Source organism: Bufo gargarizans, chromosome 7, assembly GCF_014858855.1.
Source record: "Bufo gargarizans isolate SCDJY-AF-19 chromosome 7, ASM1485885v1, whole genome shotgun sequence".
Taxonomy (NCBI): Eukaryota; Metazoa; Chordata; class Amphibia; order Anura; family Bufonidae; genus Bufo; species Bufo gargarizans.
Window position 1 is genome coordinate 65,345,921 of NC_058086.1, and position 16,120 is coordinate 65,362,040.

At 44.4% G+C, this 16,120-nt stretch overlaps 1 protein-coding gene across 1 annotated transcript in view; it reads right to left on the reverse strand.

The window, feature by feature from the left end:
* Positions 1–236: 236 nt before the first annotated feature.
* Positions 237–16,120, reverse strand: part of QSOX1 (quiescin sulfhydryl oxidase 1) — a 56,590-nt gene continuing 40,706 nt past the window's right edge. Inside the window, exons 7-12 of the mRNA XM_044302391.1 lie at positions 16,064–16,116; positions 12,647–12,777; positions 9,750–9,872; positions 9,514–9,658; positions 6,441–6,617; positions 237–1,315 (exon numbers count right to left, since the gene is read on the reverse strand). Coding sequence (XP_044158326.1) covers positions 432–1,315; positions 6,441–6,617; positions 9,514–9,658; positions 9,750–9,872; positions 12,647–12,777; positions 16,064–16,116 — 1,513 coding nt within the window. The 3' untranslated portion in view covers positions 237–431. The remainder of the gene's footprint in view (positions 1,316–6,440; positions 6,618–9,513; positions 9,659–9,749; positions 9,873–12,646; positions 12,778–16,063; positions 16,117–16,120) is intronic.

Below are 16,120 nucleotides of genomic sequence, written 5' to 3' on the forward strand. Positions count from 1 at the left end.
GAAAACGGTTTTCTACAATTGCCTGTTTCTCTCCTCTCCGTAGTGCACAGGTCTCGGCAAGTCTTCCAATTGCCAGTGCAATATGAAGAGAATGCATTAAAGTAAGCAACACAAATGAGGCAAAATTCAGTCAACTGCTTGAAATCAATTTGGTAAGCAAATATGTGCATCTATTGTAACTGTGTCTGCTGATGTCACTGCATCATAGTATCCCAACAATTTTAATAAACCCACACTTTTTTCAAAACAGCATGATTTTATTTTTTAAAATACCAAATAAGACAATTATGACGAGCTTTGGTCTTGAGAGATTGTGCTCTATTAGTACAGAACTTCCACAGATTAACAAGGCACATTGTTCTCTTGTAATATATACAGTTCCATAAAACATCAGGTCTGTAGTACTATAAAACTGCTTAACAATACTTGCGTCATGGCTGCGGACACAAACACCGCCGTCTGAACCGGGATCGGAAACTTAGATACAGGTACATGGCTAGTAGGCACATGCTGGTAAGGAAATACAGTAGAACACAGATGCTGATGTCCAATTGAGAGAACCCAACTCCTAGCATCTTTACCCAACGCCCTTTCCAGTGCACATCACCATTTTCTACCATCACACCAAAGAGATAGTTTTCATCCACCCCCCTTTTAAGCAGACGAGCCCTTACTGCTTCTTGGTCAAACTCGGAATCGAGAAGGTCCAACATTTTCTCTGGCTGAATCGCATATCCATTCTGGCGGGAGTTGGAATCTTGCAATGTTCTACGAGGAAAGATATGATGTTCAACTAAATCTAAGTCCACAATGTTCTCTTCTTCCTCTTTTTCAGCTTGCACAGCTGTGAAAGTTTTCATTTTTACTATGGTGGGCCTATGGCGAGGACTTGTTTTTTCTTTAGAAACTGTAGCTCTATCTTCAGGTTCTTTTGCTTTGACTGGTGGGGCTATTTCATCATTTACACTATGCTTTTCAGCATCTGTTTCTGTAGCTGTATCTTCAGGTTCTTCTGCTTTGACTGGTGGGACTAAAGCCTCATTTATACTCTGTTCTTCAGCATCTGTTTCTTCGTCTCCAGCTTCCCTTCTGGTCCTGCGTACATTATTAAGTTTTCTTTGTTTTGCCAACAGGACCGCTTCATCCTCCAAATAGTCATATGATAAATTGTTCTCAGAAAAACGTGTCTTCATAAAACGGAGTACGGCAGGCTCGTCCCAGGTCACGTTATTACCTACCATTTTCTGGCAGTCTGCACAAAGTTCTTTTGGAGGCCACTGAATCTTTGGAAAATCTGGATCTTCGGTTGCATCTCCTAAGAAAAGGCAATATGAGTGATCATGCATTTACTCCAAAAAAAAGAAATAATAGGGCAAAAAGCATAAAGACAACGGTTATAAGGGCCTATGTACACGTTCTTCAGTACTTGGCTTAATCTGCTTTGTAACCTTAATTAATACTTAACTTTTAATGTAAAATTAAATAATAGCCCAATAACAACCACAAACAATCGCACACAGTGGTGCAGACACACATAACACACTGTGGTGCAACCTCAAAACTGCTGAACCATACCACAGGAGTATTCTCTGAGGTAATTGACCCTTGATTAGGGTATAGGTAGGGTATAGGAGGGGATCCATGTGCTGGGTCTCTTCCCCTATAAGTCCCTACTACAATTACACTATCTATCCCTACACAGGGGGTGAAAAAACGCTCACCCTCAAAAGGGCGACCCCCCTGTGTCACTCCTGACTCCTAAGGTGTCCCTTCTTGTCCCTGCGCCGTGCCAGTTGACTTCCCAGCTTTGTCAGCAGGAGCCTGATTTTGCAAACAAAGAACTGAAGTTAAAGAGTGCCCTGGAGAAATTTCAGTATTGCTTAAAGGAGCGAAAACATCGTCAGTTTAATTGTGATCTACAGGACTTTCGTGAAATTAGGGTATACACTATTATTGATCGCACAGTGACCCAATATAAAAAACAAGAATCCGATATCTCATCCAGTGATACTGAAATATCAGAAGGGGAAAAGGAGAGTGGCCGTAGAAATTGAGGGAGAGGTAGAGGACGTACAAGGGGTAGGGGTGCAAGAGGAGGGCAGGAGGAAAGCGGCCAACATTTTTTAGAGCAAGGAGTGCCATGTCACCTACAGACACGCAATCCTACAGAAATCTCCCCCTCACGGTCATACACCCCCCAACAACCCAGTCAAATACTGATTGTATCCACCAGAACCCTACAGCCAGCTGAAATAGGAATACAAAGCAGGGGACTCTTCTTTGTACCAACTCAAACATTCAATCTCTTTAACTGGGTGAAGATGGTACAAACACTTCAAATGGTAAACAAATGAGAAAGCAGGGAGCTAGGGATTCCACAAGATATATTACAGGATGTGCGACTTCTATATAGCTTAGAGGATCGTACCCCGCAGGAGGGTAGGGGCCCGTTCACAATGCTCAAAAACAAAACCTCCAAAATGCCACCTTATAGGAGATCCTTCATGCATTGATGTGTTTGTAAACCAGGTTACCTGTGAAATAGAGGAGCTTACACTGAACCAGAAGAGATTCAACTGTACAAAAGCGGAATTTAGGGCCCTGCTAAATCTAGAAAGGTACGAAGGTACGCCAAAACTGCGCGTTGGGGTTGGCGCCATCCTGGAGGAGAGACAGTATGGGTAATGTCCTATGTCTTGTTTTAATGGAATTCTATAATGCCCTTTAGACTAATCATGATGGATCAATTAGGACTTGTGTCCACTGTCCTGCCTTCATTGTATCCTATATATGCACTTTAGTAACAATTATGATGGACTAATTGGGATCTGCGTCCACTGTATGTCTCCTCCAGTGATGCCGTTTTTTTATCTCCTGTACCAATTCTTTTTAATCATGCATTAATTAATTGTGATTTATTTAATTGTGATTTTTTTTTGTAATAAAGAATTAATCAGTATTAGCGGTCTGGCATTCTCTATGTAGGTTATGTATTAGTAATAGTATTGCCAAAGGCTTTTTTGCTTAAAGAATTTTTTCATCCCATGGTTGGGGTATTTATTGGATGTTAAATCTAGAAAAGGACAGGGAGATAACAATTAAGCCCTTAGATAAAGGAGGCAACATCGTGATAATGGACACTGCACAATATAGAAATATAGAACGATGTGCATGAGTCTCCTACAAGACAAAGAAACCTATGAAAGGCTTCAATCTAATCCCACAGGCCTATACCAATGGCAATTAGTTAACATTTTATGTGAAGCTAGACTTAATGATTTGATTTCTGAGGAGCAATTTGACTTCTTAAACTGTAAACACCCAACAGTGGCTACTTTCTACAGCTTACCGAAAATCAATAAAGGGATTACAACCCTGAAGGGGAGCCCTATAGTGTCGGGACTCAACAGCCTCAATCAGAACATTGGGATCTACATTGACACCATTCTGGCACCTTTCGTTAAATCATTACCCTCCTATATTAGGGATACAGGCTGACCTATTGGGTAGATTAGAGGGTGTTTATCTTGACGAAGACTCAATGCTTGGGTCCATCGATGTTGAGGCCCTTTATTATTCAATCCTGCATCATCTTGGGATAAAAGCAGTCGAATCATTTCTGGTGACTAGAAGCTGTCAGTTTCAGGTGCACAACTCTTTTATTCTAAGACTATTGGAATTTACTCTCACATGTAACTACTTCCTTTTTGACGGTACCTTCTACCACCAGCTTAGGGGCACCGCGATGGGGAGTCCTTGTACCCCATCATATGCAAATTTGTTCCTGGGCTGGTGGGAGAAGAATTTAGTGTTTACCGATCCCCCCGACATCATTATAATCTGGCGGGGGGAAAGGGAGAGATTCAAGGACCTTCTATCAGCTCTAAATAAGAACAATATAGGCCTGAGATTCACCTCTGAAATTGCGAGTAACCTACTTCCCTTTCTGGATGTATCGATTGAAAGGGGCCCTAGGGGGGAGATCCAAACAAAAACTTTTAGGAAACTCACAGCTACCAATTCTTTACCTAACTGGGAAAGCTACCATCCTAGACCACTAAAACAGGGGATCCCTACAGGCCAATATTTGAGGATGAAAATAAATTGTTCCACACTTAGGTATTTTAAAGAACAAGCAGGGGATCTTCGTGCAATATTCTGGGAGAAAGGGTACCCAGATCATATCTTGAGTAAAGCATATCAAAGAGCTTTAAAAAGTGACTGCACGTAACTCCTGCATCCTAAATAGGATCAAAAAGGGAAGGAGTCAATCCGCTTGATAGCCACCTTTGATGGTGGAACAGACAAAGGTAAATAGATTATTTCCAAACACTGGGGTATTTTGCAACTTGACCCAGACATTAGGAGTGCCATGTCAGAAGCCCCACAGATCACATATCGGAGGGGACGGAACATACGGTACTGTTTGGTCCACAGTCACTATAGTGCACCGAAAAAGAGTGACGGTTGGCTTCACCCGATATGTGGTTGTTATCACTGTAGTGGCTGCATAGCTTGTGCATACATTATTCAGAGTCGCACATTCACCAGTAATGTGACATCTAATAGATACCCCATAAAAGGTTTTATCAATTGTCGTTCCAAGGGTGTCATTTATAAAGCAAATTGTGTCTGTGGTTTGGAGTATGTGGGAAAGATCACTCGGGAGCTCCACAGGCAGATCGGAGAACATCTGGGCGATATGCGTCACAGAAGAGATACTCCCCTAGCGAAACACATTGATCTCATGCATGGGGGAGACTATCAAAAAGTGAAATTCATGGGGATTGAGGTTGTTTCCCCATTGAAGAGAGGAGGTGACTGGGAGAAGAGGATTTTGCAGAGGGAGACCTGGTGGATATTTGAATTGAAAACGACCCAACCGAGGGGTCTTAATGAACAACTTTTCTATGGCTGTTATATTTAGGTTCCATCAATGTCCCCCTCTGCGTATATCCTCTCTGCCCTCTGTGGACATGCTAAAGTTGGAGGTTATATTCTCCCCAATAAGCCCCCATTTTTTCTAGACCCTGTTGACCATTTTAACTCTGGCCATGTTGAGCCCTGTTTAGACTAGGAAGAGTTACTACTACTCTCCTATTAGATAAACTAGCGATATTATAGCTTTGGCGCAGCCTTGTTGGGAGTGATGGGGATGCTTGTTGCCTGATTGACATCCTTACTCCCGTCATACCACGCCTCTCAGCAGCGTCATTTAGTGGGTGTGCTTGATATTGGATGGATACACCCACCCTTTCATCATGTGATTACTGCGCTGGCCCTTCCCAGTCACATGACAGCCCATGTGACGGTGATGTCACAGGCTTTTGATCATGTGACGGGTGATATTACAGGTCACATGCCAGATGGGGAGTGGCTACTAGTCTGTGCTGCTGGCTTTAAAAAGCACCGCGTTGGGAAAGTTATTGTTATCCATACCAGGGCTCCTGTGGTCGTTTCCTTTCCTCTGACGAAGCTGGGCAGTCAACTGGCACGGCGCAGGGACACCTTAGGAGTCAGGCGTGACACACGGGGGTCGCCATTTTGAGGGTGAGCGTTTTTCACCCCCTGTGTAGGGATATATAGTGTAATTGTAGTAGGGACTTATAGGGGAAGAGACCCAGCACGTGGATCCCCTCCTATACCCTAATCAAGGGTCAATTACCTCAGAGCAAGGGCGTAGCTATAGGGGAAGCAGGGGAAGCGGCTGCTTTGGGTACCTGACCCAGAAGGGCCCATCCAGGAGGAGGAGGACTAAAAGATTTTGTCAGGGCCCCCTCAACAGTATTACACAATGAAATGATATACAGTGGCAGTATAGACGGATGGAACAGCTGCCGGGCCTGGTCTGAGAGAGTGATCTTTAATAGCCACAGGAATGGGGGCGGCATGAAAGGAAGGGGTTGCAAAAAAATTACTGGGGGAGGGGGGCCCCATTCAAATATTTGCTGTGGGGTCCAGTTATTTCTAGCTATGCCACTGCCTCAGAGAATACTCCTGTGGTATGGTTCAGCAATTTTGAGGTTGCACCACTGTGTGTTATGTGTGTCTGTTTGTTAATTGTCCTTATTGGGCTATTATTTTAAATGTACATGAAAAGTTAGGTATTAATTAAGGTCACTCACCATCTTTGTTCTATTTAATTGCTTAATTTGGGTACCCATTTTGTTTGTAACCACAATTGACCATTGGTTCCTATGGTTGTGTGATTAGTTGAATCTACTTTGTGTAAAAAGAGTTTACCCGGTGTCAACAGGCCATAACCATGGATGAGAGTGACAGTTTCTAAGAATTTTTCATCCTACGCATATGGGACATCTCTGCAAAAGTAGTGTTTCCCACTGGCAGTGTTATAATCCCACAATGTAAGCATAGTGATGGGTATATAGGATGTGTTAGGTCTAGTACTACACGTGATGACTTTTATCATTCTTCCTCACCTGCTAGTCTCTTATTGACCCGGTTATGACTAAACCACAACCATCTGATGGCTTCATCCAGACTGCGGACACTGTTCATTGATTCTTTAGCCATTTCCTCAAAGTGATGAGCGCAACCTGTGCAGCCAAAGAAGGAGCGGATATAACCTCGCATTGTCCTTAAAACTTCCTGTGAATCTTAACGAGAAAGAAAAAGAAAGAGGTTAGCCTTGGTAATCAGAGACACGTCGCTTCGCTATCTGACGGACCAGTACTGATATATTCACCATTTAATGTGAAATGTTATAGAGAACTGGAGGGTTGTTTAGGCCTCTTTCACACTTGCGTTGTCCGGATCCGGCGTGTACTCCACTTGCCGGAGGTACACGCCGGATCTGGAAAAACGCAAGTGTACTGAAAGCATTTGAAGACGGATCCGTCTTCAAAATGCTTTCAGTGTTACTATGGCAGCCAGGACGCTATTAAAGTCCTGGTTGCCATAGTAGGAGCGGGGGAGCGGTATACTTACAGTCCGCGCGGCTCCCGGGGCGCTCCAGAATGACGTCAGAGCGCCCCATGCGCATGGATGACGTGCCATGCGATCACGTCATCCATGCGCCTGGGGCGCCCTGACGTCACTCTGGAGCGCCTCGGGAGCCGCACGGACGGTAAGTATGCTGCTCCCCGCTCCCCACTACACTTTACCATGGCTGCCAGGACTTTAGCGTCCCGGCAGCCATGGTAACCATTCAGAAAAAGCTAAACGTCGTATCCGGCAATGCGCCGAAACGACGTTTAGCTTAAGGCCGGATCCGGATCAATGCCTTTCAATGGGCATTAATTCTGGATCCGGCCTTGCGGCAAGTGTTCAGGATTTTTGGCCAGAGCAAAAAGCGCAGCATGATGCGGTATTTTCTCCGGCCAAAAAACTTTCCGTTCCGGAACTGAAGACATCCTGATGCTTCCTGAACGGATTTCACTCCATTCAGAATGCATTAGGATAAAACTGATCAGGATTCTTCCGGCATAGAGCCCCGACGACGGAACTCTATGCCGGAAGACAAGAGCCCTTACCTCTATTACCATTATAGACGTGAACTACAAGAAGTTTTAGATTATCATATGCCAGATTAAAGGAATATTTCAGTAAAACAAATTTTCTTGATACATACAGTATTTTTCGCCATATAAGATGCCCTTTTTTTCCCTCCAAAGTGGGGTAAAAAGGTCAGTTCGTCTTATGGGGGAAATACTAATGAGCATTTCCATTATGGAAGTGCTGATTTGTACAGAAGGACCGAGGAGCAGTGAATGCAGTGATCCCTGTGCGGGCTCGGTGCTCATCACTTACTGGTCTTCCTTGGCCAAAGGCTGTGCTGCGCTCTGTGATCTCACACCAAGCAACCTCGGGTCCCAGAATAGCGCGGCAGGAAGAGCAGGAGCTGGATCCCAGGGGAGGCAGTGTCTGGAGCGGTAAGTTGATTTATTTTATTTTCTCTAACATTAGGGTCTGACCTGAGGTCTGGTTAACATTGAGTGTCTGATTTGGGCTCTGAGCATGAGGTCCGATTAACTTTCAGAGTCTGACGGCAATATTTTATTTTTTTCTTATTTTCTTCCCCTAAGTGCGTCTTATGGACAGGTGCTTCTTATAGGTAAAAAATAAGGTAATTGATTTACCAGATATTTACGTGAACCTATGCTAATCAGTAACTTCATTAATGTTGTTAAAGAAAGATGTTCTGCATCCATAGAACAAACATACATTTTGGCATCTTAGGACAAGGACAAGATAATTTTTGGACGTTGTTGGATTTCTGTTCTATACCATTCATTTACCTTCACTTTGCAAATAATTAAAAGGGAATGCATCAGGCAGGTATTTGATTTTAGTTTCATTAATAAGGTGTAAGTCTGTAGAAGACAAACAATGTGGTCTGTTTTGTTAAAGTTGTAACTATTTTTTATTTATTTTTTGAAAAACTTCCTTGTGGGCGGCAATATTGGAGACAAACACTTCCTTCCAGTATTGTCTACATAGTCAGTACAATGGGGTGTATGGGTTTTATGGCAGCTGAAATGAATGGGAACCAATTGATAGAGAAATGTCCTACAATATGAGGCCTCATGCACATGACCGTATGTATTTTGTGGCTCACAAACCGCGGATCCACAAAATATGAATACAAGCCATGTGCTTTCTGCACTTTCCTAATCCTTATTATGGAAATGTCTACATATTCTATAATTCGTGGAATAGCTGCAAGGAGGCGGACAGCACATCAAACATGGACCATAAATATCGGATGCGGACTATAAATATGTTTGTGTGCATCAGGCCCTGGAGAAGTGGTCCCCAACCATTAGCTTAGGAGCCAAATGTGGCTTGCGACCCCCTGCTGTGTGGCTCGCCATGATAGTCCCGAGTTATGACCATATGTAATGGCAACTGACATTGCTGTAGTACCTATCCTGGATTTACCACCAAACAGTGCAAATTTGGATGCTAGAATACCAGTATCAATTTTTTGTTTCCCTCTATTTTTGAATTGCCCATTGCTCCCGACCATCACTGAAAGTTGAATGTGGCTCACACATACAAAAGGTTGGGGCCCTCTGCCCTACAGTATATTCACATGCAAAGAAAATCTCTGGGACTAAATGAGGTTGTTTCTGCGGTATGTAGATGGATTTTCGCAAGTAGTATTGTATGGGACAGTTGCAGAAAATCTGCTGCGTGTGATTTCTAGCAGGAAGTGATGGGCAGGGAGCTGCATTCAGATTGATAATAGTATGGATAGCTTCGCCATCCTGCCACGTGTAGGCTTCCATCAGTACCACAGAGATGACATTAAAGGTGCATTCCCATCTTATATAGTGATGGTCCATTGCTAGGATATGCCATCACTTTATGATTGGTGGGGGTTCAACCTCTGGCAAGCAAACTTGAGAATAATAGAGGCGTAGCGTTGGACTAGAGCTATGCCCCTCTTCACTTTTTTAAGAAATATAAAAAAACAACAACATTTCTATATTTCGAGAATAGGTAATTTTAACTATTCCTTATACTGTAAGTAACCACAATCACACTCACTGGTCTGTTCAGTTCCAAGCTGAGCAGCTCTGACGGTCAGCAAGTGATACAGCGTCCAGACAGAACATGGAAAACCTCGAAATTCTGGTTTGGAACCCTGACACCAGATGAAGTCGGCATGTGGAGTCAGCACCGCATTCTGTTCCTAAACCCAAAGCAGAGAAGTTTACCATCATCCTCAGGCTTAGGCCACAGGAGAGGAGCCTGAAGGGTGGACAAATCCGAGTACAATTTACCTGATTTTTGCTATTTACGGCATCTGCAAAATCTTTATACGGCACCAGCTTTGCTCTTCGATTGTTCAGCCATGCATACAGATAATCCAGCAGTCTGCGCAAGTAGGGGCGAGCAGGAAAGTACTGCGATAGAAATAGATTAGGATCGCATGATATGATCACTACTTCAGCAACATGTTGGCCTTTCCATGCAAGATATGTGAAAGGTGATACAGAAAACAAAAAAACATTTACAATGTAGTAGAAGCACTAAAAAAACTGTTCATTATTTTTCCATGAGACGGGCTGAAAGAATAAAAAAAGCACAAGTAAACTCTGTGATACGAATGAAAATAAGGAAATACTGATCCAGCTCTCTGCTTAATGTAAAAGTACACCACTATTCAGCTGGGCATCATCGACTGGTCGTGTAATATATACAGCAGGACAATGACCCCAAACACACGGCTAAAGCAACACTTGGGTGGTTTAAAGGGGAAACATGTAAATGTGTTGGAACGGCCTAGTCACAGCCCAGATCTCAATCCGATAGAAAATCTGTGGTCAGACTTAAAGATTGCTGTTCACAAGAGCAAACCATCCAACTTGAAGAAGCTGGAGCAGTTTTGCAAGGAGGAATGGGCAAAAATCTCAGTGGTAAGATGTGGCAAGCTCATAGAGACTTATCCAACGCGACTTGGAGCTGTGATTGCCGCAAAAGGTGGCTCTACAAAGTCCTAGTAGTAAATCTTGCCTTTCACACTAGCAGTCAATTACCAGTTGCCGCCAATAACCCCATCCATAGCACAGTTAGGCTAGTTTCACAGTAGCGTTTGGGAGCTCTGGCAGCTCTACCCTATTTCGGTAGGGAATAGCCTGGCGGAGCTCTCTGGATCCGGCACTACCAGACGCTGCCTGAATGCCAGCTGGCCCCATTAACCATAAGAGGGACCGACAGAGATCTGGCTGCAACCAGGCAAATATGCAGAGAATTGGCCAGACAAATACTGCTAGTGTGAAACCAGCCTTAGGCTAGTCTCACACTAGCGGCAGCGTTCTCCGGCAGGCTGTTGGAGCGGAGGAACAGCCTGCCGGATCCGTGCTACCGCTAGTGCACCATGCCGCCGGAAGCCCACTCCGACCCTAGTGACTATAATGGGGGCGGGCCGGATGTTGTACTTTTATTCCGGCCGCCTCTCATGAAGTTTGCTGTGTTGCGGCCGGAACTCCGGCCCGCCCCCCTTATAGTGAATGGGGTCGGAGCGGACCTCCAGCGGCATGGTGCACTAGCGGTAGCACGGATCCGGCAGATCGTTCCCCCGCCAGAACAGCCTGTCGGAGAAGGGTGCCACTAGTGTGAAAATAGCCTTAGGGATGATGAAATGTGGTAATATTTAAGATAAGCCCTTACACTGGAGATCACCAATTACTATCCAAAAAAATTGTGTTTCTGCAAAGTTCAGAAGTAAAAAATGGATTCTTCATTTTGCATCAGGAAAACCACTATTCGGTTATGAATGGTTATGCAATTTTGCGCCCCTTCTAATTTCCATAATCTTGCCCATGGCGCATTGCCTGTAAGGCTAGGTGCACATCTGCATTCGGCAAATCAGCTAGTCTGCCCCTGCAGAGAAGCAGACTACCGGACTCACCATAGCCAGCGACTGCTGGATCCCTATTCACTATAATGGGAGGATCTGTTGGGCTCCTGGCATGAATGCAGACTTTCTGAAGGAAAAATACAGCTTTTTTTCCTGCAGAAAGCTGGCATTATTGCTGAACATCCGACGGATCCCATTATAGAGAATGGGGAAACTGGCGGGCCCTGGCAGTGTCTGGCTATAACGGATACGATAATTCCAGTGGTTTGCTCCTCTGCCAGACTACTGGATTTACCCAACACAGATGTGGACGTAGTCCAAGTCAGTTTCCATACTCCACTGTATCTCCTCAAGGAGAACCAAAGTCCTTCAGAGCTCTAATAGATCTCCATATCCCAGATTCTTGGACCCCGTGTAGAGGACACCAGCAGTGGATAATATGGTTGATTGCAGTATTTACTGTGTTCCACTTTTGGAGTGAAACTAGCTTTTATGAGCATGGAGACTAGTGCTGACCTGAATGTGTTCTTTTTAAGGCCTCGGTTATGTGATCTTGTAGAAAGCATACAATATGTGGCTCAGTCTTACAGAAGTAATAACAACGAAGAAGAAGTAATACCATCTTTATTGAAAATACATTTTAAAACAGTGTAAAGTCACATAAAATCCCAATAAGACAGAGGAGGGTGAGCCTGCTAATAATGCACAAATGACATTGTATAGTAATAGAGACAAGTGTCCTCCTGGTGCGCAGCGTCTCCATTACTGCCTCCCTCCCTTGTAAGCATTCCGGCATCTTTTAGATGTACATCTTTCAAACGTACCTGCTATGCAATTCCTCATATTGAAAATACTAATTAATAATATAGTAACACAGGGTCCTCATTGGGTATCTCCAGTTTAAATAGCCACCAACCACCCCCAGACAAAGCAGTTAGCGAAAAACTTGTCAGATGTGGTGGGTGAGCCTCGCTACCGCACTTGCTATCTTGGGGTTTGGCTTGTCTGTATTACTATATGATTGATCCCATCTCTGTGATTATTTGTGTATTATTAGCAGGCTCACCCTCCTTCTGGTTTTTTTTTATGTGCCTCTTTTAGATGGTAGTTTTATTACTGCGTTTTTGGTGTTGTACCTCTTTTGTTGCGGTTCTTGCTTTGCATGGTATGGTATGACCAGTTACATTTTTTGGGGGGCTTTAGTTTCGGTTTATAGATCTACAGTATTACAGAAGGCTTACACAGCAGCTTCTAAAGTTTTAGGCATGTATATGGCACGTCTCCTCACTGTACAAACTACATAGCCTCCATCCTTACCTTTTTCAGTACGGAGATATAACTAATCAACGATCTGAGACGATCTCCATGTAATACGGTGAACCGAGCCACCTCCACCCGCAGGGAGTAATGGATAGACGACTCCAGATCTGCCATGTAAATCACCTGAACTACAAAGACAAACAGTCTATTTACTGTAGAGTAACAGAAAGTCCACGGGTGGAACACTTCTCTGCAGTTCTTTCCACCAATGTATTGTGTATAAGGGGCTTCCAGACTCTCTTAAAGTGAATTTTAACCCTTTGAACACTTTTGTTTTAATCTAAATTGGTAAAATATTCTGTGCTGGTTAAATGTACTGCATGTTCTACAGAGCTCTGAATCCCCTGCATGTAAAACATACAGTTCAGACTACCTGCATCCACCACAAGAGGGAGTATGGACGCTTATAGTGAGCCCCGATGCGCCCTCTAGTGGCAGTACTTTAGGGTTTATGAAGGAGATTTAGACCTTTATGACTGGGGAAATAAAAATTTCACTTTAAAGGGAGAAATTCTATCAGCCGATTTCTACAGCTTTTAGCAGAAGTCTTTGATCCACTGGAGGTTCTGCACGTGTATTATGCACTTTCAATATACCTAAGTTATGCAACATGCAGATTCTGCAATGGACTGAAAATTCAGAAAAATTCCACAGCATCTGGACTGTGTAATAATATGTGTAATAATCCAAATCTGTATGTATAACCAAAATTACGTCACCTATAGAGATATCAACATGCTGGACAGACTCTCACATTTTTGATTAATATATATTTAAAACCATTTGCATAAAAAGTAGGAAAAATTCATAACCATCCTCGCAAAAGATGAAAAAGACAAGTGGGACACCTAGTGGCCAAAAACAGTTACTACCATACATTGCCTAGGCCACTGCACAGACATGGGGAAAGGGAGACAAGCAGGTTCATACCAAATTGGTATAAGAGTAAACAACTAACAATCCACAGACCAATATACATACATAATACCCGAAAATAAAGGTGCCCCACCACTCTGGTCCCAATGTACACAAAAAAACAGAAGCCAATAGAAAAATTCATAGCCGTCCTCGCAGAAGATGAAAAAGACAAGTGGGACACCTAGGGGCCAAAAACAGTTACTACAATACATTGCCTAGGCCACTGCACAGACACAGGGGAAAGGTAGACAAGCAGGTTGATATCAAATAATATATATAGTAAACAATTAACAATCCACAGACCAATATACATACATAATATCCCAAAAATAAAGGTGCCCCACCACTCTGGTCCCAATGGATGAAAAACAGCAGAAGCCAATGACATATTGACACCAGGGTGTCCCACGACTCCTGACAAAGGTTTCCATAGCGAAATGTGTATATATCTTTTCATCTTCTGTGCTGAGTCCTACACATTTTTCCTGCATTTTATATAAATGATTGTAAATACATATTAAAAGGGTTGTGCCAATCATGAACGTTATCCCCTATCCACAGCATAGGGAATAAATAACTGATCGCTGGGGGCCGAGAATGGGGTCCTGACGGGGCAGCAGGCTTAGCATGCGACATGCTGCTCTCTATTGGGGGGGTCATGCATAGCAGAGTACAGCATTCCCCTATTTTCGGGAGGATTCTCAGGAATGTTCCTCCCCTATAACTGCCTCAGCTGTCGGCCCTTGTAAGGGGCCTTTACACAGGAAATCTCTCCCAATCTGTACAGAATATTCCAGGCATGGTCAGTATGAGCAGCGCAACCTTTTAAAGGGGTTTTCGAGATTTTTTAACTAAAAACCTATCTTCTGGAAAGGTCACCAGTATCTTATTGGTGGGGGCCCAACACCTGGGACCCCCGCCGATCAGATGTTTGATCACAGTAGCACCACAGCCTTCTCCCAGCTTTCCTTAGGCCAGTGACGCCACGTTCATCAGTCTCATGGTGTCACGGCCATGGTCATGGTCGTGACTCCTCTTGCCTGCGGTTTGGGTCTTGTTGTTCAGCCACAGGTGAGGGCCGCTAGTATGTTGCCTCACTTGTGGTTGCCGCTGGCAACATGTGATTGTACTTGGCAGTATAGCAGCCGGAGCTGGTGCTAGGTAGCTTACTGTCAAGTGCATGCGGTTACACCTCAGTCTTGTGTGTGTATGTATGCACTCTGAATGTCTGGTGTGCACTCTGTTTTATGTTTGGTGTGCACTCTGACATTTTCCTTTCATCTGTGGCTGCCCGTGGCAACGTTTGGTGTTTGTACATGTGGTGGCAGTGTCTCGGCCTTTTGGCCGGCTCCCAGGACACGTTTGCCACACATGTCGTTGTCAACGGTAACAGCTGCAGTGAGTATTTGTGTGTATTTCCCTTTATGTGGTCTCACTACACTTCCTGGTGTTGGAAGGGTTAATTCCCTTCTGTGTGTGTGTACACTGGGTGTGTCTGTGACTACTTGGGCCTATAAAGCCTCATGGTTATCTCCAGTCTGGTGGGTACTTCAGGCATTGCTAGCTGGAGTAGCCTCCTGTGTTATTTCACCTGCCAGTGGGGGCCACCCTTGTGGTCATAATTTTAAGTTTATGTGATGTTCTGTTGATGTTTTCCTTTATTATTCTGTGCAGCTATGGATCTGGGTTCCTGTGTGTGGATGTGTGTGTGCTGAGTTCTATTAGTATTGTTGTGGACTTCAGCTTGCCTGCACACGGATCCAGTCAGCAAGGCTGTGGCAGGAACTAGTGCAGCACCTGCCATATCCATAGGCCTGTTTCTGTTCCCCTTTTTCCTGCAGCTTGGCCAGTGAGACTCCTGTTCCTCCGTTTCCAGAAGGAACAGGTCGTCTTACCCTACTCCTAAGTTCAGGGACCGGTCGGAGGGTGAGTAGGGATCCGAGGTTCCTGAGCATGGGCCCTCCTACCTTCAAGGTCGGCCCATGCAGCTAGGAGTTAGGGACGGATTAGGGATGTATTAGGAGGTGACCTGCTCCCTAATTCTGTCGTCCTGGCCGAGCAGCCATTAACATCTTCTGGCATCGCACGGCTAAGGATTTTCCCCATCCTCAGCCGTGACACATGGCCGAGGAGCAGCTCAGCCCCATTGAAGTGAATGTAGCGGAGCTGGGATATTAGGCAGAGCCGCTGTACTAAGTACAAGGCATGGTGAGCAGGGAGAAGGCCGTGGCGATCTTGCGAGGGCCGGGGCCTTCTCAAACAGCTGATCGGTGGGGGTCCCGGGTGTCGGACCCCGACCAATCAGATACCTGGTGACCTATCCAGAGACACAGTATGGTTCTACAACACTAAATACCAAGGCAGATCATATTTACAAGGCAAGCATGCTCTTGCAAGAGAAGACAATTCTTCGTACCTGTTCACAGCCCTACGGACCACTGTGTCATCCACAGGGTCTGCAGACCACGTAATCAGATTGGTGATAACTTTCCTCACCCCAGGGAAGTGACCGCAGAAATGGTGTATAATGTGCCCGGCTCTCCTCCTTCCTGT